Here is a 21,437-nt window from a genome sequence, read left to right on the forward strand (position 1 = left end):
GCCGCAAAAAAAAAAAATCAGTTGTTTGTTCCTTTTTAATTAATCCAACCAACATGTTTTAAAAGGCAAATACTCGCCAGGCACAGTGGTAGGCCCTACAGAAACAAACCCAAACAAGACACTTTGTCCAAATTTAAGGAAATATCCAATCTTCTTGCTGCCTCTTTGGCCTGCTTCTCTGTCACCCCTCACAAAGCCAGTCCCACAAAGTATGGTGCTGAGTCCTGTGTAAAACTAGCACCAGCCATGCAAGAGGCTAACAAGTTGCTAACAAGTCTAGTCAAGCATTGCTATTTGTCTGGAAACTTACTTCAGACCCTGAGTAAACAAGAAAGCTGGCTGTTTTACCTCCTCCCAATTCTTCATCAAAGTGCACATAAAGATAACACAAGACAACAGCTGGCAATAGCTCCCTCAACCATGTGCCAAAGTCTGAGTAAATTTCCATGAAAAGCACAATCAATAGGGATAGGCCAAGAAGTACAACTGACCAAGAGTTCATCGCTGTACTCTCTGCCACATGCAGCTACTTCTCTCCAAGGAATGCATGAATACGTGAATAAACAAGCAAACTAAAACTGGAGAGTGAACCACAAAGATGGGAAAGTATTTCATCCATTTCCATTGACTTAACTTAATTCTAAAATACAGAAGTTGTACCTACAGGGAAAAAATAGGCTGCCAGACACCCTACTGCCTGAAAACTCTATCTAAAGACAGGCAGAACTAGGTCCCCTCCCCGATCCTGACCCCTCCCTCAGGACGTCATCCACCTCCATTGGAAGGTCAATGGTTTGTACCTGCCCAAGGAGGACTGTAAAACAGGGTCCCAGACAGAAAAAGCTCCATGAGCAGAGCCAGGAAGGAGATCTCCTCCATGTTCAGATCCTCAGCCCAGCACCCACATATGATGAGTGCCAGTCAGCCAGTGGGAACCGAACAGTGTGTGTGTGCATCCGTCTTTAGACGTGGAACTAGAAGCTGCATGCAATAAAGTTCAGAGAGGGAGACTAAGGTAATCTCACCCACCCAGTCTCTCCTTCAATAAGAGATTACCAGAATGCGATCAACATAAAGGAGGGAAAATATGGACCCAGAGATTTAGGAGGCTATTTCTCTGATGATTATTTTCCACCAGAAACTGTTGGTAAGTAGAGAAGACACCTTGGTAATATTCAAATGGTTGTGAAAAGCCAGTCTCTTACATCCAAGCTGCTGAGCAGAACGGCATAAAACCCAGCTGGATTCAGGGTCTCCACTCTCAGACAAGCCCGCACCCTTCCTTCCTTCTGGGGAAACACGGTTTCCTTCTCCCTTCACTATCTTATTGTTCATCATCACTAAGATGTCCAACATACTTAAGGACAACCTGGCCGTGCTAGTAACAGTTATAGCTTGTAATTTACTACTGAAGTACTCAGTGTACCCTGGCACTCTGCCCAATGCTTTACAAACACAATTTTCTCTCACGCTTACAAGCATATGAAGCTTTACCTCCCATGTTAATACAAATATTGCAACTATAAAAGGATGAATAATTTGTCCAGAAATCACTTAAGTGAAAGTATCAGGATTTAAACTAGGCTGTTTGCCCTAAGTCTATGTTCTTCACTCTGTGCTACACTCACTCAATGTCCACGCCTGAGTCATCTTCCCAGAACTATTCTACTCTCCACCTCAAAGCATGACGGTCCAAACAGCTGCTGGAAACAAAACCGTGTCACCTTAATTTCACCCTCTCCCTGTCCACCAAACACTAAGTCCTGCAGCTCATGCTATCTCATGAAACTTTTGGCTTCCCTCTCTTCCTACTGCTACTAGCACTTGGGTTCAGCTGACCATTATCCCCATTATGGGTGACTGCAACCCCCTTGGGTATCTTTTCAACATCGTAAACTCTCAGTAGCCATGTTTGTACCCAATCCTCCCCAAATCTCCTTCCACGCCATAGCTGTTTGGACAAGGGACTAGAGCTGGCAAATTAGATTATCCCAAGAAAGGAGAAAAATTTAAAAAGCAGACACAGAAAGCACAAAGTGACTATAGAAATGATTCAAAAAATATCAGTAACAACAATCAATGTAAATGGACAAAATACAGAAATGTCAAACCTTTAGCTATAGGCAGTATTTACAAGAAACACACCTAAAACTTAAGGGCACAGAAAAGCTGAAAGTCATAAGGCCAATACAGACACAAATACCACAGAGTATAAATGTCAAATAAGGTTTATCGAGGAAACCTAACAAGCAGAGAAGTACAAAGCACTCATCATCCACTAAACTCTAGTGCTCCCACAGAGAGGAATCCAGCCTCCACACATCTGGGCAATTCTGTTATAATGGAAGCCTCGCAGTTAAAAAGGTGTCTGTTCTTCCCTTGAGTTAAGACCTGCCAAGTCAGCCCTGATAAACAACAAAGAGATGAGGAAATGAGCAATCCAAGCCCTTAGGTGAAGTACAAGATGGAAAAAAATACAATGAACAAATTCTAACCAAAAGAAAGCTGGTGTGTCTATGGTAGTAGCTGAGAAAATTAACTTTAAGGCAAAAAGCATGATCTGAGATGCTCACTACATCATTTAACCATTTACTTCACAATCCTAATCTTGTATGAACCGAATAACAAATCTTCAAAAATACATAGTACAAGTCATCAGAAATTCAAGGAAAAACTGCCAATTGCTAAGTATCTGTTGGATACTTAGCACAATTATCTCAATTGAGATATTAATCAGACAAAAGGTAGTAACATAGAAATAGTTGAACAATGCGATTTACAAGCTTGATTCCAACAATTGGAAAATGCAATTTTTTCCAAGCACACATGAAATATTTACAAAAATTGCCCATGTACTTGATAAGCCTTAAAGCAAGTCACAAAGACTTTGAAAGATAATGCAATTACCTTAGAAATTAATAACAAAACAAATAACTTCAATAAATAAAACCAATTAATTTGGAAACAAAAACCATGAGTCAAGGGAGAAATAGGTTGGAAACTAGAAAATATTTACAACCTAATGATGATGAACATCTACTTATGACAACTTGTGGGACATGCCTGAAGCAGTAGGTTCAGGGAGCCACAGGCATACCTCGAGATACTGCGTTTCGGTTCCAGACCACCGCAATAAAGCAAGTATCACAATACAGTGAGTCATAATCTCTTTGCTGGTGGAGGATCTTGCCTTCAGTTTATAAAAATGCAACATCTGTGAAGGGCAATAAAGCAAAACACAATAAAACATATAACAGATGCAGAATGTTTTACAGGTGAGTTCCACCAAACGGTTGATAAGCAGACCAATTCAATTTTACACAGAATCCAAGAGAACAGAGGAAAGACTCCACAACTCATGTCATGAGACTAGCACAACCCTAACAACCAGAATCTGACAAGGACTATACAGGGGGAAAAAATTATAGGCTAATCTCCCTCATGAATTTTTATGATGCAAAAATCCTAAACAAAACAATATCAAACCCAATATATACTAAAAGAATATATCAAAACCAAGTTGTGTTTCTTCCAGAAATGTGAGCATGGTTCAATATTGGAAAATGTATTCATTTTAATAATCTCAATTAAGGCAAAAAAATTGATCAAATATCATAATCACTCAATTAAAACGCTTATCAAACAGGGAATAGATGGGAAAGTCCTTAACCTAATAATCAGAACTCCAAGTTGTAAAGAACTTCCAGAAAGGCTCCTTAAAGGGAGCTGAGCCCTATGAAGGCACACCCTTTTGCCTGACTACTTCTCTGCTGTCTGGAATGGGAAGTAGATGGTTGATGCCCCTGCATCTACCCTAGCCCCTAGCCTTTGAGGCGACCTTAAGGATGGAACCAGATACCAGATACTAGATACCAGATACTGAGAGAGAGAGAAAGAGAGCGAGAGAGAGCGAGAGAGAGAGAGAGAGAGAGAGATTACTTTTCCACTTATTTATGCATTCATTGGTTGCTTCTTATATGTGCCTTGATCAGGAATAGAACCCACAACCTTGACATATTGGGACAACGCTCTAATCAACTGAGCTACATGGCCAGGGCAGCCTTTGTATATTTAAGACACTTTTACTTATGCAGTCAAATCCCATCTTAACTGAAACACCATTTCTATTCAAAATGGTACTGGAAGTTCTAACCTGGGGAAAAGCAAGAAAAATAAAATGTGTAAGAACTGTTAAAAAAACAAATTATTCATATATGAATAGAAAATTGATCTTATAGAAAATTACAAGAGGGGAGAACCAAGATGGCGGCATAGGTTAACGCTGGAGTTTGCTGCCGTGAACAACTACTTCAAAAGTGAAACTAAAAAACGGAACAGACATCACCCAGAACCACAGGAACGCTGGCTGAGTGGAAGTCCTACAACTAGGAGGAAAGAGAAACGCATACGGACACTCAGAGGAGGCGCAGTGCTGAAGTCAAATTCTGAGGTGCGGAGTGCGCGGAGAGGGCTGGCGGCGGAGGGCGCGGTTGGCGTTTTCAATCGGGAGGGAGTCGCAGACTCTGAGCTCCAGATCCGGGCGAGTCTTTAGCGACCCAGACTCAAACGGGAGAAGCGGGACTGTCTGGCTTCGGTCAGAGTGAGTGCAGCTTTCTCTCTGAGCTTTGCAGCGGGTGCTGGGACTCTGAGAGGCAGAGCCCCTGGGGACAGGACTGAGAGCCGCCATAACTGCTCTCTCCGGCCCACCCTGTTGATCCTGTGCGACCCGCCCCACCCAAGCCCTGCACGGAGGCATTTGCCGGATAGCCTCAGGCAAAGGCTAGATTAGCACCTCCCTAGAGGACAGAAGTTCTCTCACTGCAGACACAGCTGATTCTCATAGCCACTTGGCCTGGAGGTCAAACCCTCCCTGGTATTAGCTACAACAATCAAGGTTTAACTATAAGACTGCGAACAAAGACCACTAGGGGGTGCACCAAGGAAGCATAACAAAATGCGGAGACAAAGAAACAGGACAAAATTGTCAATGGAAGATATAGAGTTCAGAACCACACTTTTAAGGTCTCTCAAGAACTGTTTAGAAGCCGCCGATAAACTTAATGAGATCTACAAGAAAACTAATGAGACCCTCGATGTTATATTGGGGAACCAACTAGAAATTAAGCATACACGGACTGAAATAACGAATATTATACAGACTCCCGACAGCAGACCAGAGGAGCGCAAGAATCAAGTCAATGATTTGAAATGCGAGGAAGCAAAAAACACCCAACCGGAAAAGCAAAATGAAAAAAGAATCCAAAAATGCGAGGATAGTGTAAGGAGCCTCTGGGACAGCTTCAAGCGTACCAACATCAGAATTATAGGGGTGCCAGAAGATGAGAGAGAGCAAGATATTGAAAACCTATCTGAAGAAATAATGACAGAAAACTTCCCCCACCTGGTAAAAGAAATGGACTTACAGGTCCAAGAAGCGCGGAGAACCCCAAACAAAAGGAATCCAAAGAGGACCACACCAAGACACATCATAATTAAAATGCCAAGAGCAAAAGATAAAGAGAGACTCTTAAAATGCCAAGAGCAAAAGATAAAGAGAGACTCTTAAAAAACAAGAGAAAGAAACTCAGTTACCTACAAGGGAATACCCATACGACTGTCAGCTGATTTCTCAACAGAAATTTTGCAGGCCAGAAGGGAGTGGCAAGAAATATTCAAAGTGATGAATACCAAGAACCTACAACCAAGATTACTTTATCCAGCAAAGCTATCATTCAGAATTGAAGGTCAGATAAAGAGCTTCACAGATAAGGAAAAGCTAAAGGAGTTCATCACCACCAAACCAGGATTATATGAAATGCTGAAAGGTATCCTTTAAGAAGAGGAAGAGGAAGAAAAAGGTAAAGATACAAATTATGAACAAATATGCATCTATCAACAAGTGAATCTAAGAATCAAGTGAATAAATAATCTGATGAACAGAATGAACTGGTGATTATAATAGAATCAGGGACATAGAAAGGGAATGGACTGACTATTCTTGGGGGGGAAAGGGGTGTGGGAGATGCGGGAAGAGACTGGACAAAAATCGTGCACCTATGGATGAGGACAGTGGGTGGGGAGTGAGGGCGGAGGGTGAGGCGGGAACTGGGAGGAGGGGAGTTATGGGGGGGGAAAAGAGGAACAAATGTAATAATCTGAACAATAAAAATTTAATTAAAAAAAAAAAGAAAATTACAAGAAATGACTTTAGCAGGATGACCAGAAAAAAGTCAAATGCATTTCTATATACCAGCAAAAAATAGTTAAAAATCTTTAATTTAAAAATACCATTTATAGCCCCAGCCGGTTTGGCTCAGTGGATAAAGCACTGGCCTGCGGACTGAAGGGTCCTGGGTTCGATTCCGGTCAAGGGCACATGCCAGGGTTGCGGATTGAATCCCCAGTAGGGGGCATGCAGGAGGCAGCCAATCAATGATTCTCTCTCATTGATGTTTCTATCTCTCCCTCTCCCTTCCTCTCTGAAATCAATAAAAATATATTTCAAGAAAACATTTTTAAAAAGCATTTATAATAGCAACAAGTTACCTAGGAATAAATCTAATCTAAAAATCAAAACCTTTATGAAAAAAATTAAGAAACATTTTGGATAGATTTTAAGAGGACCAAAATAACTCAAGAATAGTAAGAGTTGTCATTATGATGTTACTTCTGAAACCAATCCAAGGATTCAAATGCAATTGTGATCCAATCCCAACACAGTTTCCCATGGAACCTGACATGCTTGATTGTATATGAAGTAGCAAAGAGCCAAGAATAACTACACATTCCTGAAGAACAGAGCAAGGTAAAAGAACTTTCCATCAAGACATCAAAGTTACAAGGCCACAGTGTTGAAGAGAGTGAGAGGTCAATGGCAAAAGGTCACAGTAAAAAATGATGCTGGGACAACTGAAATGAAAACAAAACAAAAAAATTGGATATCTAACAACATACATGAAAACTCAATTCTAAATGATGGAGTAGTTTTGAATATGAAAGATAAAACTATTTCAAATCTTTAAAAAATATAGAACTTGTTTTAAGAAAGAATTCTTAAACTGGATTTTTTTAAATTGACTTTTCAACTATTTTAAACTTCAGGGAAAAACATTTTAACTATATTAAAAGTAGGAGCTCTTTCCAATGAAAGGGAAAAAAAGTAAAGAAAGTCAGAAAGAATGAAAAAAATGGAAAGGCCTAAACTGAGAAATGCAACATTATTATCCACACTACTACAAAAGCACTCAAAAATCAGTAAAAAAAATCCTCAAACAAAAAAAAAGATAAACACAAATAGCCAATAAATATTTGAAAAGCTGTACAACCTTATTAGTAATCAGAGAAAGCCAATTACAACCACAACATGAAACCATCTCATATCCATAAGTTTAGGGGGGCAGGGAGACTTCATTGCCAAAAAAATGTGGATCAAATGGAACTCTCCTCCTCTCCTGATAAGAGAATAAACTAGTACCACTACTTGGGGAAAATTTTGGTTTTATAGTAAAGCTGAAGATGCACACCCTATGTTCCAACAATTCTATTGATATACTTCTGCACAAGTGCACCAACAAATACGTACCAAAATATTCACAGAAGCCCTGCACACAACAGAAATGAACTTCAAATAATCAAAATGTCAGTCAAGACAGCAAAAAAGAATTAAAAAAATGAACTCCACCTACATGTGTCAACATGGATTAATCTCAAAAACAAGCAAAAGAAACTCAGAAGATATATATGGTATGATTCCAATTTTATAAAGGTCAAAATTGACAAAAACTAAACAACATTCCATTTAGGAATGTCTGCATGTGTAAATAAAAACATATAGAAAAGCTTAGTGTTTTCCAGACAGTGTTGCTTTCTGGCTGGTAGGGAGAAGGACTTAATTGAGGAAGTACAAAGTACTAAGTGGTAAAGGTCCATTTCTTAAGCTGAATGAGTTCATTTAATCTCTCTGGAAAGTACTGAACACATACTGGCCATATTTACATTTCTCTGTATGTTGTGTATTACATAATAAATTTTAAGTGACTCAAAATATATCCAAAAAGCTGTTTTAAATTATCTTCCTGCTTGTCTCCATGTTTTGTTTGCTGTTGGAAGGTAAGAGTGGTCTTTTAACTGTAACAGAACAATGATATTAGCATCTGGTACTTTAAGGGTTGCTATTAAAGACTATATTCATGCCTACCCTACCCTATATAATGCACATTGACTTGTTTTCTAAAGCAACACTAAGGGGCAAAAGACATTAAGTCTTTGGAAAAAATATAAAATAGATTTTATTGATTTGCACCAATAGAACCACAACTTTTTTATAGACCAATTGACATACACTCTGTATCGATTAATGAAATTCTTTAAAGTTGTTTTAGTGATAGCAACATTAAAAGACAAATATATAAGTATTGCTAAGTAAACACTGAGATAGACTATCCTTTAATTACGGTACATTAGATTTCCATTTTAAATTGCTGCAGTGAAGTCTCAAAAGGATCTTATTTGCTTAAGGCTCCAGCTAGGTCCCTGAATTTGAAAGATGTCAACTAAGTGCCTTGGGCAAACTCATGGACTAAGTTCCCCCAAAATAGTAATATCCAATAAAAAGTGTTTTCCAATTTCTGCAGCACTGCTGGCAGGTATTTTTATGAGCACACATTCTGGAATACCCCTGGCAAGTCAGGTGCCAATCGGCAAACACACACACACACCACAGAAACAAACAAAACAACAACAACGCGAAAATCAACAGCCACACGAGCCAGTGAGATCTCCTTGAGACAGGTCATCACCCACATCTCCAGATCTCCCCTCCAGAGTCCTGGGGAGCGGAGGGCAAGGGGGAAAGACTGCAGAGGAGTTAAAAAGGTCCGTGAACCATATGGACAATAGTTGGTCAGTTGCAAAACAGTACATGATCTACCCCCTCATTTTGCGGATGGGGAAATTACGGATCAGGAAGCGCAGCTGGTCAGACCCAGCAGCAATTTAAATCCGTCCCCTATCCTGGTCCAGGGGTCCTTCCCCCTACCGACCACTCCCAGATGCTCCAACACGTCGCTAACACGGAGGTGAGAAGACCTGCACCTCCGCAGGGGGCCAGGTCGCCAGCACCAGAACGGGTCTCGGCGGTAATCGGAGGGACCCCTCTTCCTACAGGTGGGGGCCCTGACGAGGGAAAGTGACGCAGCCCGGGAAGTAAACATCCATTCTCCGCCTCGCGCGACAGGCTGCCTGGCGAAGGCGGCGGCGATCACTGACAACCCCACTTCCCACCTCTAGGAGGGCGGGCATCAGAAACAACCCCATCCCCAGGTTTCCACAGGCAAGAATCACGCCCTTCCCGCGCAGAACCTGGCAGAGCGGGAATAGGGGAATGCGAACAGCCGGGACAGCACCGACTCCGCCTCTCTCTCCTCACCGTCAGTGGCGAGGAGGGTGAAGAGTGAGGCTGCGGGGCCTCCCGCGAGAAGAGGTACCTGAGGCTCGCACCGCAGGGTCCCGCCGCACCGCAGCCCGGCACCCTGCTTCCGGGGTCAAGTTGCCTCGGGGCGGCCGGAGTTCAGCGGAGCGAGCCTCAGGCCCCGCCCCACCCAAGCCCCGCCTCCATGCCCTCGCCCACGTGGACCGGGGCCACTTCCGGGACGCCGCACGTCACTAAGCAGCAGATCCCCCCACTTCCGTTCGCGTCCCTCCTTTCGCTTTCTCTTTGGTTGAGACCGTGAGGCTGGCCGAGATTTCCGCGCATTTGATTGGTGGAGCGAGAGGGCTGGTCTCCGCCGATTGGTGCCGGGGAACTCTGCCCCATAGACGCCCGCGAGCGGCTGTTTGACTGCGCCCCTGGTTTCCCGCCGGCCGCCGATCTCCGTCCGCAATGATGGTGGAGGTGATGGAGCTGCCCAAGTCGCGTATCAACGCCAGCATGCTAGCCCAGTCCATCGACCGGCCCGTCTGCTTCGTAGGGAGGCTGGAAAAGGTGCGTGCTCGCCGGCCGGGCTCCCTGGTCATAGTCGGTGGGGGGTGGGTGGAGCGTGGGGGGTGGGGTGGCGGGAGGGGAAGGGACCCCTTAACTGCCTGGAGGCGGCCTTAGGACGGGTAACGGAGGGTGAAGGAGGACAGATAGAAAGCCTTGACATCACTGGGCCCCCGGTTGCTTTATTTTTGCGCACTTTTTAGCTATTGCAGCCCCATTTTGGCGCCTCTTTTATGGCGCGGAATAGCAGCGTTTTCGAATGCGCTCCCTTCTAAGTTCTAGCGCCCCCACCCTGGTTCTGTTTGTGTTTACGTAAAAGAAATGGTAGACTTGACTCCCACATCTACTTTCTTGATATTTTAGTTTAGCCAGACTTGACGGCTAGTCTGATTTTCTTGTTTTCTTCTCTTCTGCAATTCTCCTTCTCAAACCTCGTTTTTCCTTGAAATCACTTCTCGATAAAACATTCCTCGATTGCCCCTTGCAGATCCCATAGCTGTCTGTTAGAGTGCAGCCCCTTCCTCCTCCTGGTGTGAAACAGGCCCCCAGAATCGGTGAACCAGGTTAGAAAGCTGAACGAAAGCGAATATTATATGAAGGCTTAGTAATATCAGCCACACAACCTCTTTTTGAAATAGGTGTTATTCTGACTTCACGGGTAGGGAAATTTGGTAGGAGTAGTGTAGATCAACCAATGACCTTGTATGCATGTATGCATAACCCGTGGACACAGATAATGGGATGGTGAGGGCCTGAAAAGGGGTGGGGGAGGAGGGGACGGAAAAGGTTAATGGAGGAAAAAGAGAACCTATGTAATACTTTACTAAAGATTAAAAGAAAATAACTTAAAAGATTCAAACAAAAAATGCTCAAGGCCACGTCAAGTAGCAAAGCTAGTACTCAAAACAGACCTGACTGCACACTTTGCAGCTGTCTCATAAGACTAGTTCCCAGATCTTTTGACAACTGATTCTCTTTACTAAATCATGCCTGATTTTTAAAACATGCCCTCAATGGAATATGTACTATTTAAATCATGGGTCCCAGCAGAGTTCATTTTTAGATAGTATGGACTCCATTTAGTTTTTAGCATAGGTTTGTGTGATATAGCAAATAAAAATACAGGATATATTTGTACTAAAAAAGGTGTTCATCTGGAAATTGAAATATAACGGGGTCGTTTGAATGGATACAGTGACACAAGATTATAATTTGAACCAAATAAACGTCAGAAAACAATTGCTTTGCACACATGTATCTATTACAAAAGTTTGGGTCAACCTACCCATCTTTTGTCAAATTAATATTTTTTATTTTAATGAGATTTTAAAGGTTTTGTTTATGTCGGATTTATTTTTTTCATTGTGTATTTCTTTTTTAGATTCATCCCACTGGAAAAATGTTTATTCTTTCAGATGGAGAAGGGAAAAGTGCAACCATTGAGTTGATGGAGCCTGTACGTTCAAGTATTAATTCTGTGCATATTAGAGTTAATTCTACATCTTGTTTTGGGTTGTTGCTATTATTTTTGGTTCTTGGAGTGGATGTATAAAGGATCAGCTTGTAAAACTTCCCTGACTGTAAACGTCCATTTTTGTCCTTGTATTACATTCTATTTCCCTTTACATGTCTAACCAATGATTATTTGGACTCCATGATTTTTTTAATACATCCCTTAAATGCTAGGTGAGAATTCTCATGTCTTTTGAAAGACCATAAAATCATGTAAGGTAAATCTTTTGTTTAAATCACTTTTCTTAAGGAAACATGAATATGATATTTTTTTAAATCCTGTTTTCTATTTTTGTTTACATGTATTTTCAATTGTCACTTAATTTGTCTTTATATTTTATATTTACATTTTCTTTGGCTTTTATTAAGACAAATGCATATGCTGTATGGTTCATGTGCAAGATAATAGGTAATAGAAGGTTCCTTTCATTGGTCTTTTTGAACAAATTACTCCTTATAAAACTGCTGGACAGTTTCAGTATCTTTAAGTGATTTTGTCTTCAACTTAAATGTTCAGCTGTATCTTTGGACCTAGAGCTATAGCTAAAGGTTAACAGGAGTGTGACATGCTGACACCAAGTACTCAAAACATTTTTTAACAGGTTGCACTTTGGCATTGGTAAATTTTTAATTATTTTGATACATGAAATGAAAAATAACAATTTTCCAAGTTAAGTCTCATCTGAAAATGTGATAGCATGAAGTTGGTATTTTGTTCTTTGTGTTGTTAGCTTGATGAAGAAATCTCTGGAATCGTGGAAGTAGTTGGAAGAGTAACAGCCAAGGCAACCATTATGTGCTCATCTTATGTCCAGTTTAAAGAAGATAACCATCCTTTTGGTAAATAAAGCATTTAGTCTCATGTATTTAGGAGAAAAACAAATTTTATTCTTTAGTCTCAATCCTGCTACATTTTCAATTTCTATAGAATTTTCTGATCTCGAAAATGGGAGGACATTTTGCCCTGCTTCTAAGTAGTGTGTGTATTTGTAAGAAACTCGGTAAATTTTAATATTTGTGGAAATAATTTTTTTAAGCCAAACAAAAATAATATTAATCTCTTTTGTTTTGTTTTAATATATGGATTAAAGCCATCAAATAATGTATAAGACCTAAAATACAACAATACAATGATGATCCAAATCTCAGTTTTAGAAGATGGATTGGGAAAATAAGTTGACAGTTAAAAGGGAGGTAAAAGAGAAAGAGGTAGAAATGTTTAGATAGTAGTTGATATCACAACTTTTCACTGTAGATTAAATGTTTGCTAAAATGTTTTTTTCAGATCTTGGACTTTACAATGAAGCTGTGAAAATTATCCATGAGTTCCCTCAGTTTTTTCCTTTGGGGGTTATGCAATATGATTGATCTCAATTGCAAATGAGCTGCATTGAAGACTGTTAAAGGAGATCCCTGATATTTGAGGGATAGATTCTTGTTACTTTTAATATTTAATTTGTTCTCTTTGTAATTTCATTTCCTAACTTTATTAGATATTCCAGTATGCCATTTTTAATGGAACTGGTATATCGACAGTTCTTTCCTACCTCCTCATAAAGAATCACTTATCTGGCATATGGTCAGATCAAAGAGTAACACAGCAGTTGTCTGACGTTTGTTTTCTGTTTTATTAATAAAAATTTAAATGGTACTTACTATTGGTTGTGTTGTTATTTTTTAGGCAGGTATTCAAGCACAAACTTGGAATTTAATAGCTGTACGGTCCGTCACTTTAGCTTGAAAGAGTGTAATTTGAATGAGTATAGTTGCCCTGCCATGTGTTCCTTGGCTTTCTAATAAGAATTTTATTAAGATATAATTCACATACAATTCACATATTTCAAGTGTACAGTTCAGTGGCTTTTAGTATATTCACAGAGTTGTACAATCATCACCGTCAATTTTAGAGCATTTTCATGATCCCCAAAAGAAAACCTATACCATTTACTATTATAGCCCAGTTCCTCCATCCCCCATACACACACCTAACACATCACTATAGATTTGCCTATTCTGGACATTTCATATAAATAGAATCATACGTCTTTTGCACATGCCCAGGACGTAGGCTCGATCCTAGTAGGGGACACGCAGGAAGCAGCTGATCAATGTTTCTCATCAATGTATAGGTGTCTCTCCCTCTAAAAATCATTAAAATAAATAAAAACCAGACAAGTGTGAGAAGAGGAAAACTTTCTGGGAAGCTTACAATGGAGGAACCTGGCCAATACTACCTTAACAGTGATCAAGGCGAACATAAATGATGACATGGACATCATGTGCCCTCTAATATGATGTGATAAGAAAGGCACTTCACCTCTTTCTCTCTTTTTTTTTTCCCAAAAACCCTCAATACCAGTCAAATCATGAGAAAACATAGACAAACAAATTGAGGGACATTCTACAAACTAATCACTACCTCCCAAAACTGTTGAGGTCATGAAAACAAACTCACATAGAAAAGACTAAGGAAACATGACAACAAAGTATGACGGGGGATCCTGGATAGGCTCCTTGAACAGAAAAAGAACTGAATAATCTGGAGTTTGTTAATGATAATATACCAGTGTTGGTTTCTTAGTTTTGACAAATGCACCATGGTAATGTGAGATAACATGAAGGTAGACAAATGGTGAGGGGTTATACAAGATCTCTCTACTTTCTTGGCAACTTCTCTGTAAATCTAAAATGGCTCCAAAATGAAAAGTGTATTTTAAAAAAGCTAATAACCTCCAAAGAGTCTCCACTGACTAGGTCAGGTCTATATTTCTAATTAAAACTTGAGGCACTGCAATCTAACTATGCCCACCTCAGTCTCAAATTCTACTCCCTTGAAACCACCCTCCCGCACCAGTTGCCATTCCTGGAACCCACTATAGACCCTTTAGGATCTGGGTGCTACTGAACTTGCTATTTGCTCAGACTGGAATGTCTATTTCTATGCCCAAAGGAAAACATTATCTAAGCTTTCCCTAACTTAGGCAAGCAGAATTAGGTACTTAATGTTACATTCCTTTCTTTACACCTTATCATGCTTAACTTACTGATAACCTTTTTTCAGCTTTCTTTTGTTTAAACACTAGAAAAGTCAGAAAGTAAAGTTCCTAGTGTCTTCCCAGGGACACTGCTATAGATGTGCTTTCCAGAACTTTTTCTACATAGATAAATTGTACTATAGCATCTCAATATATTGTTCAGCAACATGTATTTCTCCTTTAATATGTTTTGGCAATTGACATATGGAGCCATCTCATCCTTTTTAATAGTTGCAAAATGTTCCCTAATTTTGTGCCAAATGTTTCCTAATTGAGCTAGCCCGTTCTTTCATTAGTCTTCTCCACTAAGGAGAGGTCCTTATAAAGAACTTGTAGTTAAAAATCTATCCAGTCAAGGCAGAGAGGAGAGGGAATGACAGTTTGACCATAACATGTAAAGTGGCAAAGAATAAGAGGCAAGGATTTCAGGGTAAATTATATTGGATTCATGGGACACAGTGATTGATAGAAGGAGCTTAGAATAAGAACAAAGGATGAGGTCAATTTGTGAGGAGGCAATAAATTCACTTCAATACAAATTTATGTAGTTGATAGGCCCTTTAGTGAAGATGTGCAAAAGGCATTGGAAATATAGGACCAGATAGAGATTTGAGAGACACCATGCCTAAAATATTTTAAGATCTACCAATTCCTTCTCTACACTTTCAAAAGCTGAAACCAAAAAGCTTTTTCCCAAATTTGGGACAAAACTTCATTTGGCAACAAAACCTGACTAAGAATGTAATGGGGCTACTTATAGTCTTTATATCACTTACTGTAAATGCTCATGCTTCACTGAAGAAATAATATATTTGATTAGAGGGTAGGGCTCTTCAGGGGAGGCTATTACATAACATATGGTAGATCTATGACCTTTCTAAAATCCAAAAATTCTGAATTCAGAAGCAAGTCTGGCCCCAAGCATTTCAAGGGAGGTATTGTATTTCCAAATCAAGGGACAGCAGAAGGAGAGAAAATCATAGAACTGGGGGATGAAAGGGGTGTCTGCACACTTACAGAACAGCAATGGGAGAGTGACTGAGCCAGGAGAAACTCAATGGCGCCTGATACCTAGTAAGCACTCAGTAGGTATTTGTTGACTGAAAGAATATCATGACAGGCAAGGAAGGAGAGTTTCAAAGAGTAGCCAATAATGCAGAAAGCTGAAATAACCATTGGAAATAAGGATGAGGGTAAAACACTGTCATTCGTAACATATATCACATTTATGAAAAGGATTAGGCTATGAAAATGAAAAGGTAAATGAAAAAGGAGATGACAACTGACAAAAACAATAGGAAATATAATAAGACATTAAATTTAGCTCCACGTGTTCTTGGGAAGCTAGGAGAAAGAATAAGAATAGGCCATAGAATTTTAATAGCCTTAAATTCATTAGGACAATCAAGCCTTTCCCTAATATTATATTCTAAAAGCAATATCACACAGAATCTAATGTGACGGATGATGAACTACAAATGGTTGTCTTCAGTAGTAATTTTAGAGATGTTCTTCAAATGATAATTTTTATTTTCATCTGACAAAGACAACATTAAAATAACTGAAAGCATCTCTTCATTGGGTATGTTCTTTGATAAACTAGTATTATTACTAAATTTATCAAATTTCAAGATGTCTTTTAAGGTGTTAATTTAACATGTATGAAGACACTCAACAAACATTTTGTGTCAGGTCCTGGGCTAATTATTAGAGATACATATAAACAAAGTCTCTGCTTCTGAAAATCGCAATCTATGGAAGTTTAGCATAGTGTCTACAGATGTCTCAACTCAGATTTAACATTTAATTACTCTAAAGTTTTGAAGAAATCCACCTTAAGAACAACCAGATTCTGGAGGCTCTATTTAGTGAAACTTCAATTTGGTTCTCTTCCTTATTTAATTCACATGGAATTTTATTCTGATCTGTTGCTGAAAGGAAAATAATAATCCTGGTACCACAAGTTATTCTTCCTATAAAGGTAATGTTAAATCTAGAATACTCATAAAGCATATGTTTTAAGTTACTTTCTAATTGTGATGTTGGTTTGAGGTAAGCCACTATGTTCTTCACGACCCCATTTGACCTACAGCATAGGGTTTTGAGCTGGCTAATTATTAAGACCAGAGGTGTAGACTATGAACAGTTTATAGTGTAATATCTTCATCTTGACAGTGAGGATGAAACTTGTTAGCACGCTATTGTTTCTTCTTTACATGTTACAGAACGTCAACAGCAGGACATGATATTCTGTAGCATTTCCTCATGTTCTTAGATATTTTGACTGAAAATAGTGGCTTTCACATATGAAAAAAAAGCTTTCAACATGATTATTTTTGTAGGTGAGCAGGTAAAGAACAACAATCTCTGTGGATTCCATAGAATGTGATATTCATGATGAAACTTTGTAACAGTTCTCAAAAAACTAGTATAAGTTGGGAGAAAGAAAAATATATGAGCTTCTTAATAGTTCTGGGTAATGCCTAGATGACACTGAGACTTAATTAGCCCCTCTTTTTAAAAGACTGTTTTTCACAGGCATTTGAACTATAACCAAGGAAAGTTAAGCCAATTATTTTGGCCATTAAGAATCTCTCACAAAAAAAAAAAAAAAAAAAAAAAGAATCTCTCACCATAAAATGTTGTGTTAAGGTTTATTTAATAACTAGAGGCCCAATGCACAAAATTTTTGCAAGGGGCTTGGCCCTAGCAGCCCCAGCCGCTTGCCTCAGCCCTCGCAGCCCTGGCTTCGTCCAGAAGGTTATCCGGAAGGACATCTGGAAGGACATCCGGAAGGTCATTTGGCTGTTTGGTCTAATTAGTATATTATGCTTTTATTATTATAGATAGTAGTTTTAAATGAATGGTTTCATTGAAAAACCGTAGTATCATATCACCTGAATGTTTAAAGATAATGAGCAAGAAGAACTTCTTCAACTGAATAATCACTAATTAAAAAGCTAGATAATTTAATATTATTTTACTATGGATATGTATTTTTAAATAAATGTTATTTAGATGTTAACACTAATTTTCATTGATTCAACTCCACTTCATATTCAATTATTTAAAGCCATACTGCATCAAATAAATGTAGCATTACCCTACAGAAAATCAGAAACTGTCACATGTCATTTAAACTTTACATTTTTCTTTAGCTTTTGAGAAGCTAAACATTGGGCTTCATGAGAGAAAACATTTCTCTTTAAGAGATGCATCTATTCTTTTAAGTGATCAGGATCCTATTGAGTCAATTATTTCTTCCATATGGCTCAGAAATGTTATGCCGTTAGTTGGTCATGTATTTGACCTTTTATGAGAGGCAGACTGGACCAGGGGCTACGTCATTTTGGAATCTCCTCAAAAATGACTAAATGTTTTCCAGATGAACATTCTGTAGACCAAGGAAGGAGGAAGGAATTAGAAATCATTGCTTCCAAACCAGGATATTTGTAGACTTCTTCTTCTTTTGGAACCTATTGACCTAGAATTGACCCACTCAACGATTTCCTTCGCTCTCAGTAGTTATGATTAAGTCATGTAAATAACTGAAGATGAGATATATTTATTTCTACCCTACTTATTTCCAAAAAAATAAGAAGAATTCAAGACAGCTGCAAAGGCTTTTATCCTTTCCGTTTTCTCATCAGAAATTCATAAAATGTGACTTTTCCAAATGTAGACTTGAGTTACCAGTGGAGGTAGAATGGGACAGTCAAGTTGATTACTGACATTGTCACAGGAACCTTAATCTGCTAAAATTGGCACTAGTATTTACCTGCTTTATCCCTTCTTAAGAAAAACTTTCAAATAACATTTCAAGATGAATAAAATATGTTCTGTGTTGCTTTTCTTCCTTCCCTTCTATTTTAGAAGCTAAACCTATATGAGGTGAAAATTTAAGAATATATTTTAAACAATTCAGGGAAGATGCATTATCAGTATATTGGACTCAAAAACTATACCAAAGATAATGTACACAAAAATAATGCTTCCCTGTTTAATCTATGACTCAAGTTGATTCTTTCAACACTTGTTTAAAGGAAAAATAGGCCAAAGAAATATTTGTAAATTCATCTACAATAATTGGTAAAAGATACTTGTTACATATACATCTATGTAATGTATTTGATGATTCTTTAATCAAAGCTTGAAAGGATTATAAGGCACCATATGCTTCCAGATCTGATTCCCTAAACAATCTGGAGTACATGACATTTGGCTTCTAATAATTTAAAAAATAAGATCGAGAGATAAATCATCTGATAAATTATCTCATTGGAAATGAGGTTAGGAAACTGCAGGGGTTGGGTAATATGATGCATAAAGGCAGCCATTTGCAGCAACAGAACACAGGGAATTATCTAAAATACATGTCAGATATGAATGATTTGAATTGATGCACTTGAACTTTAAAAATTTTTATGACTTAAAGTCATTAAGTCAATGTCATTTAGAAACAGTTATACTGCCTTCTATGTTCTCAACAGATTCTAAACACAGCTTCACGTGGTTTGTGATCACAAGATCTGGTTACAAATAGCAATAATTGTTGCAAAGCAAATTCCATGGTGGCACGGGAAAAACACCCCCTCTTCCAGCAGAGGGGAGAGTGGGTTAGCTCACTCATATATAGCCTGCAGGTTATGTAATGAAGATTACAGACTTCAAAATGAAAAAGGGATGTATGCTAAAGTGAAAAAACTATTTCATAGACAGGAAAAACTTATTGAGGAGAAACTTCTAAAGCACTGAAGGGAAATTTTAGGTGCAAATATTTAAGTGTTTATGGGCTATGAAAACTGTTACTAAGATATGAATTTATTAATTTCCATAATATTTAAGAATGTACTCAAGCAAATAAGTTTTATGCAGATAGGCCTTGGATATATTACAATATACATTGCACAATAATAGTGTATAACAAAAGGTACAAATTTATACAATATTATGTATTATATAGTAAATGTGAATATTCTACATATATAATTGTAACAATATGCTACAATTATATGTAATATATTACAACCTGAAAACTGGTAATTCTATTTAGCTGGATTTAGCACACAGATGAAAGTATTACTGTTCATTTTAACCCACACATTTTTATTTATTGATTGATTGATTTGAGAGAGAGAGAGAGAGAGAGAGAGAGAGAGAGAGAGAGAGAGAGATTGCAAAACATTGATTTGTTGTTCCACTTATTTATACATTCATTGGTTGTTTCTTGTATGTGCCCAGACCGGGGATCGAACCCACAACCTTGGTGTATCAGGGTGATGCTCCAACTAAATGAGCTACTGGGCCAAGGCAACCCACACATTTTAGTGAGAAGTGGCCAGAGCATACCAAATTCAAACTACTTCAGGATACGTTTTCATATAAGTAACCCCTAGAAGGTTGCCACACACATGCATGATTATTACAACAGAGATTCCTACAATACATACCTATGCTAAAGTTTAATATATAAATTATGCGCAGTAAGAGATTAACAATAACTAATATTAAATCAAACAATTATCACAATATACTGTGATAAAAGCTATGTGAATGTAGTCTCTCTCGCTCTCTAAGTATCTTAATGTGCTGCACTCATCCTTCCTCTTGTGATGGATAAGAGATGATAAAATTCTACATGATGAGATGAAGTAAGGCAAGAGACCCAGCCACTGAGACGTGGCGCTAGGCTACTATTGGCTGATGATACGTCAGGAGGAGGACCATGTGCTTCTAGTGATCCTGAATCATCAAGTCATCAGGGTTGACAGTGGGTAACTGAAACCATAGAAAGTAAAACTGCGGATAAGGAGGGAACCACTGCAACTTTTAACTCCACAATTCCCCCTTTATAATTTATCTGACTGATATGCTTACTCACAAGTACCCAAAGATGTACATGCAAAGATGCTCACTGCAGCATTGTTGGTAAAAATACCCTAAATGTCTATCAATGGGAGGATATACACATATAATAACGTACCATTCAGTGTTTTTGTTTTGTTTTGTAAAGTAGGTGTATATGGGCTAAGGTGGAAAACTCTACAAGATACATATTTTAGGTGAGGGAAAAAATCAAGGAGAATTTATATAATATGACCTTAACCATGCAAAAATAGAAAGGCAAATATTGACAGACAGACAGATGCATACGGACTTTAAGACAGTTTCCCCTGGGAAGTGAAGATTGGAATTTTGGAAAGTAGAACATAGAGTTGGGTGGAGGGGATTTAATGAAGCAAAGGTCTGAGGCATTTACTTGCATTTTATACACTTTGTTAACTTTTGATTTTTTTTAGCGTAACCCTGCATTATTTTTATAATAAAACACTAGCTTTAAAAATCATTGAAAATTCATATTTTATACATTGTACTAACAAGGGAAAATTAATCTGGTCCTGCTTATCTGTCAAGGAAACAGAAGAGCACTAAACTTCAGTCAAGAAACCTGACATCTAATTCAAGTTTAGTCCACAGCCACTGCCCTAAACGAACCTGAAGTTTTCTTCCAGTTCTAACAATTCGTGACGTTAAATATTTCATAAGTCACTTTCCAAGTCAGTGGTCAGCAAACAGCTGAATGTTGACCAGTTGGTCTTTGCTGGCTGGAATACTCCGCTGCAAAGGGTTCTGAGGGGAAGTGGGTAATTGATAAGCGCCTGTGTCAGGGTAAGGAAGGTGCTCCCACCAGATCAAGCACACCTTGACCTAACCTGCTCCTTTCATAACTGAAAATAATTACTTGCCAATGGAGAATTTTAACACATAAAGGAAGTTTGTTATTGATCTACTTGTAGAGCTCTTGCTTCCATGTGTGGTGTTTTGTTGTTTTTTTTGTGTTTGTTTTTCATATCCTTGCAGTGTTTCCTCTTACCATAACCATATTCTGCCCACTTTTCAAAATACAGGTC

The 21,437-nt window shown here is 38.6% G+C and overlaps 2 protein-coding genes across 13 annotated transcripts in view; one reads left to right on the forward strand and one right to left on the reverse strand.

Moving 5' to 3' along the window:
* Positions 1-9,612, reverse strand: part of UMAD1 (UBAP1-MVB12-associated (UMA) domain containing 1) — a 188,437-nt gene extending 178,825 nt beyond the window's left edge. For 2 of the 12 annotated variants that reach the window (XM_036328064.1, XM_036328071.1), the window contains exons 1-2: positions 9,428-9,604; positions 3,098-3,214 (exon numbers count right to left, since the gene is read on the reverse strand). The gene's annotated coding sequence lies outside the window, so the exon portion shown is untranslated. The other 10 variants (XM_036328074.1, XM_036328067.1, XM_036328075.1 and 7 more) reach the window with 8 other exon arrangements.
* A 100-nt stretch (positions 9,613-9,712) lies between these two features.
* On the forward strand, positions 9,713-13,147 carry RPA3 (replication protein A3). The gene is made up of 4 exons (XM_036328078.1): positions 9,713-9,982; positions 11,361-11,435; positions 12,223-12,331; positions 12,777-13,147. The coding sequence occupies exons 1-4, from the start codon at positions 9,881-9,883 to the stop codon at positions 12,857-12,859; spliced, it is 369 nt and encodes a 122-aa protein (XP_036183971.1). The 5' UTR covers positions 9,713-9,880; the 3' UTR covers positions 12,860-13,147.
* The last annotated feature ends 8,290 nt before the right edge of the window (positions 13,148-21,437 follow it).

This window comes from Myotis myotis, unplaced genomic scaffold (assembly GCF_014108235.1).
Source record: "Myotis myotis isolate mMyoMyo1 unplaced genomic scaffold, mMyoMyo1.p scaffold_m19_p_11, whole genome shotgun sequence".
NCBI lineage: Eukaryota > Metazoa > Chordata > Mammalia > Chiroptera > Vespertilionidae > Myotis > Myotis myotis.

What these genes read in the sequence shown, in the direction of transcription:
- RPA3 (XM_036328078.1), top strand. Translation starts at nt 9,881, where the DNA reads ATGATGGTGGAGGTGATGGAGCTGCCCAAGTCGCGTATCAACGCCAGC. An exon ending in CCATTGAGTTGATGGAGCCT is followed by an intron (nt 11,436 to 12,222) that starts GTACGTTCAAGT and finishes TTGTGTTGTTAG; the next exon opens with CTTGATGAAGAAATCTCTGG. An exon ending in AGAAGATAACCATCCTTTTG is followed by an intron (nt 12,332 to 12,776) that starts GTAAATAAAGCA and finishes TGTTTTTTTCAG; the next exon opens with ATCTTGGACTTTACAATGAA.